The 4743-nt window shown below is 34.3% G+C and overlaps 1 protein-coding gene across 2 annotated transcripts; it reads right to left on the minus strand.

Annotated features, from left to right (window-relative positions):
• Positions 1-1587: 1587 nt before the first annotated feature.
• LOC124455411 (loricrin-like) lies at positions 1588-3626 on the minus strand. Of its 2 annotated transcripts, none has more exons than XM_047006057.1 (4): positions 3457-3626; positions 3104-3319; positions 2552-2872; positions 1588-2145 (listed from the first exon to the last, which is right to left on the minus strand). In XM_047006057.1, the coding sequence occupies exons 1-4, from the start codon at positions 3581-3583 to the stop codon at positions 1805-1807; spliced, it is 1005 nt and encodes a 334-aa protein (XP_046862013.1). In that variant the 5' UTR covers positions 3584-3626; the 3' UTR covers positions 1588-1804. The 2 variants fall into 2 exon arrangements, with proteins under 2 accessions (XP_046862013.1, XP_046862012.1); XM_047006056.1 differs by having other exon boundaries at positions 1588-2148.
• Between the last annotated feature and the right edge of the window lie 1117 nt (positions 3627-4743).

The raw sequence follows: 4743 nt of genomic DNA on the forward strand, positions 1-4743 counted from the left end.
AGTTTGGTTGCAATTAAAATTCGGATTCAATGTGAGATTTGTTTAAAGTGCTACAGCCACGAATTTTCCGACCACTTTTTTATTAACTTTCTTTAAGATATGCGCTTTACTAACACATTGGCCAAAAACAGAATTAAGATTGGTCACTTCTAACAGATTTTGTAGCTTTGTAAAGTTGCGATTTTCGCTGTATATTGTGCGAAGTTTTTGTTTGTCGTGTGACATCACAACGATGATCACTCCTAAACATGGCGTATAGAACTAATAGTGATAAACGCCTTCGCAGACGTAGAAGTTGTGTTGCTGGCGATCCAAAGTTAGAAATTCCTACCAATACACAATTTATTGAAAGAATATCATTTATCTTGTTACTAAAAAGAAAAAGATCTGAAACGGCGGAGAAAGGGGGGTAATTTTGTCCGTAAACATCGATCAAATTTTCAAGCTCCGGCTAGATCGCATCTTCGATCAACTTTGACGATTCATGCTATAACATGAATCCTGCGTTGACTAAGTCGCTCAAAACTAAAGCAACGTTGAAAGACATTGTCATTCCTACTATTGATGTGGCAGGAACTGTTCCAGCGGGTGAAGACTTGACAATAGAGAGAAAACGAATCACGTATAGATAATTAGACTTGCGTTATGGACGAGCGCGCAAGCACATACGGATTTCAGTATGATATTATTGTTGACTTTGTCAATTGATATTTCATTTTATTTAAGATTGTGCGTCGCCGCAAGAATCTGTGAAAAAGAAAAATGTTGGAAGCAATGTCTTTATCGAAAATTTCAAATAATATGTCAAATAGCATGTTTGTGAACAATAAATTAACATCTTGCAGGCATCGTGACTCTTTTAATTAAAAAGCCAAAAAATGAAAAACAGGTTGTTGTTGGAGTTGATTGTCGATCTTTTTAAACTGAGTAAGCCCCCTATTGCTACCATGAAAAAAGTAAAACGAAGTCAAACTATAAAGAAACGAGTGTAACGGTTTAATGCCATGATGTTTTGGCTTCAAAGCGGGCATAAAACTATGATATTTGGAGCGGGTTACGGGGGGTGGGGGGGAGGTGGGACCGAAGTAATGTCCAGATATCACATGCATCTTGCTTAAGGTTTTGGCTTTAAAATTTTATAGTATCTCTTAGGAGCCTGTTTATTAAGTTTGACAAATGTACATAATAATTAAGTACAGCAATAATTATGCTGACTGAGGTATGTTCTTTCAGAATTTGATAAAATCTCTGTTAATTGTGTACTTAGGCATTACTTTTCTATCTTCAATGGTAGTTAGAGTACGTAATAACTTCAATTAAACGAGAGAAGATATGGGATTTCTTTGCAGTTTATGCATTAGCCACAGAGTTTTCCGCTCATTATCTTTATGATTTTTTTGGGGGGGTAATTGAGTTTTTAATTTTGTACATGAGGAAATACAACACGAAGGTACTGGAGTTAGATGGCCTTGACGGTCTCAGTTACTTTTTACTACAATTACATACATAAAGTTTTAGTTATGTTTACCCCGAATTCTGTCATTTTGATGAATAATGGATTATTATTTTTTTTGACAACAACGAATGTAAAAAGCATACTTACTTTGTTTATTAATGCATTACAGTAACAAGTATATGCTATTACATTTGCTCATCCTATAATATTATTCACTTATAACAATTCAATCTTGAATGTAAATCAAAAACTTTAACCTTTTTATTTTTGCGAAACAAGATGTTTCGTAGAGTGTTATGTACTGTTAGAGAGTGAGTTGATACGATTTAACATAAAGACGAATTTCTTTTACGACTTTCGAGTGACAACGACATATCCGTCTCCATTGTTGTTAAAACCAGGCTTGTTTACTTGATATTTCCCTGCATTGTAAGATCCACCTCCACCACCACAAGATCCATTCACATTATCCCCAGATGCTCCACCTGAGTAGCCCCCACCTCCACCTGCTCCTCCACCATTACCATATTCTCCACCACCACCTCCAAATTTACCAACAGCATTGTTAAGCTTGGCACGTCCTCCTGCTCCTCCATTTATGAAAGCAAAACCTCCTTCTCCACCATTTCCATACTTTCCACCAAACTGTTTACTACTTCTTCCATTGCTGTAAAATCCACCTCCTCCACCTCCTACAAAAACATGAAAGTAACAGATAAGTTTCACGTTATTTTGACGTCAATTTATCGTCAAGATTTCATAAAATAAAAGCACTTCTCGTGTTTGTCATTGATTGATAAAAAAATTAGTATACAAACCATTGAACTAAAATGCATGGAAAGCTTCCTGAAATACAAAACCTTAATAATTTTTTCAAGCCATGACTTTACTCTAAACACGCGAGAATTTACCTCAGACACGCGTGTTTAGTCAACTATTATTCCACGAGAAAATATCGAAAAACTACACACGCGTGTCTGTGGTAAAATATCGCGTGTCTGATGTAAGATTTGCCTTCAATTATTGGATTCAGATGGCGTTCCATGTATTTTAATTCAATGATACAAACAGATATTGTAAAATCTGATATTATACCTGAATTTCCTGAATCTGCCTGCTTTGCTCCCTGTCCATTTACTCCTCCAGCCCAGATTCCACAAGGTGTGACACATTTATTATTTTTTCCCGATGTCTTATTGCTGGCATCACAATTTTCTAGACGTTTGTTCAGGTTTTCTAAACCACCACGTCCTCCAGCAACCAGTAGTGGAACATTGTTGTTCCTTGCAACAAAAGAACCTCCACGTCCTCCTGAAGATTGGTAAACAGTATTAACAAGTGCTTTTTGCCCAACCAGAATTTTGATAACTTCTCCTTTCTTTAAATCGAAGTCCCCTCTCATGTAAGCCCCACGACCTAAAAACGACATGGTCTTCAAAATCAATGAAAGAAAAAAGAAATTTGTTGTTTAGAAATGTTATATTCACAAAGAACGCTAAAGTAATTAAACTCTAACTATGAAAATTAACATGGAATTTTTACATGATATAAAACTAACATATTTTAAGCATTTTGGTTTTGTATGTTTCAACAATCATGATCATAACCATTCGTAACTACAAATTTAAAATTCAATTTATTTATTACCTCTGTAAGTAGAGCCAGATCTATCATAACCTCCTTGTGCACCGACAGCCGTAATTTCATAAGTTCCAGTGTAAGGTACAGTCCAATACTGGATACCTTTTAATACTCTAACCATGTTTACATGATCTTGATATTTATAATATTGACCAATTGAGGTTGGACCTTGACGACCAGTTGCTACAAGATTTGTAAAGTTTGCGTTAAATCGAGGGAATCCTGATAATTTAAAATATTTCGTGCAAGATGACGTGAAACAAAGAAAAGTCAATTTAATTGCTAGCAAACGTATAAATAAACTTTTATTCAGGATAATTTGTTTATAGATTAGAAAAAGTTTTTTTTTGTTTACTTACCATAAGTTTTGTTCGTACATAATGATTCATATGATCTTTCATACGATTCAACTTCTTTTTTGATGTCATCACAGCATTCAAGAGAAAGTGAAGTATTGTTTATACACAATACTTTGTAGGCATCCATTTTACTTTCAACCAATGTTTTGATTTTATTACAGCATAAACCCTGACTCCTAATTACAAGGAAATATTTAAATAACAAGATAAGTATTTTCCTATTTGCTTCTTTATCTTAATCTGAATGAGCCTTTAATAAAGCAAATTTATGAAATTTCTGATCAAAGTCGTGTTTTATTAATATCTAAAAAGTACAGTTTCAATTATATTTAATTATTTTTTAAAAATGTGCATTTTTGAAAGTAATATCATAGATCTATACATCATTACAACAATTAAATACTTGCATGAGTGATTGACTATTTATTCAAAAACCCACTTTTACGTGTTATAGAATTAGGGAGTGAGCGTAAAACGAGTACTTACTCTTGAATGGCAGCGTACAAAAACACGAGAGGGAAAAAAATTCCAAAGTTGACTTTCGCCATCTTTAGTAGAAATCTTGCAGACAAATGATGAAACGAAAATAAGTTTGGGCCTCATATAGTTGTGCATATGACTGTTTACTTCCCGAGTTCAGACATAACGTTCATGTGACAGGATGAAGCTCATATTTCATTACAAGATTAAATAGTTTTAATGTTATTAAACAAAAAGAATGACAGCAAAATGCTATAACCAACAACTTTTTAACTCTGCTATACTGGTCACAAGCCCGGGACTTGTAGCATCTCGTTTACAAGGAAGAGGAGTGGAAGGTTAACATCTCAAATGTTGTTGGAAAAGATTGTTATTCTTAGTAGTTGGTTATAGCATTATGCTGTAATTCTTTTTGTTTAATAACATTCCAACTATTTAACCTTGTGATTATACTTATACATATCGGCAAGCGGGATGATTGTAATAATCTATGTTTAAAATAGATTCTTTTCCTCTGGAAAGCGGGATGCTTTCACTGAAGGGCATTGATGTATTGTCTAACATTAACACCGGATTATGTTAGTGTTTATTTAATATGGAATTCGAGCTTTGTCCATATGAACTGCTAAGCATGCTTCCAAAATAAAATGAGTGGGAATATTCAGTTGATTAATCTTTGATAAACCTTTCACCTTTTAACTCTACTATATCGGTCACAAGCCCGGAACTTGTAGCATCTCGGTTACAAACTAAAACCTACGACTCCCACAAAACGTACTCCCCAAAAAGTCGCTACGTACTCCTAAC

This window comes from Xenia sp. Carnegie-2017, unplaced genomic scaffold (genome assembly GCF_021976095.1).
Source record: "Xenia sp. Carnegie-2017 unplaced genomic scaffold, XeniaSp_v1 HiC_scaffold_4, whole genome shotgun sequence".
Classification (NCBI taxonomy): Eukaryota; Metazoa; Cnidaria; class Anthozoa; order Malacalcyonacea; family Xeniidae; genus Xenia; species Xenia sp. Carnegie-2017.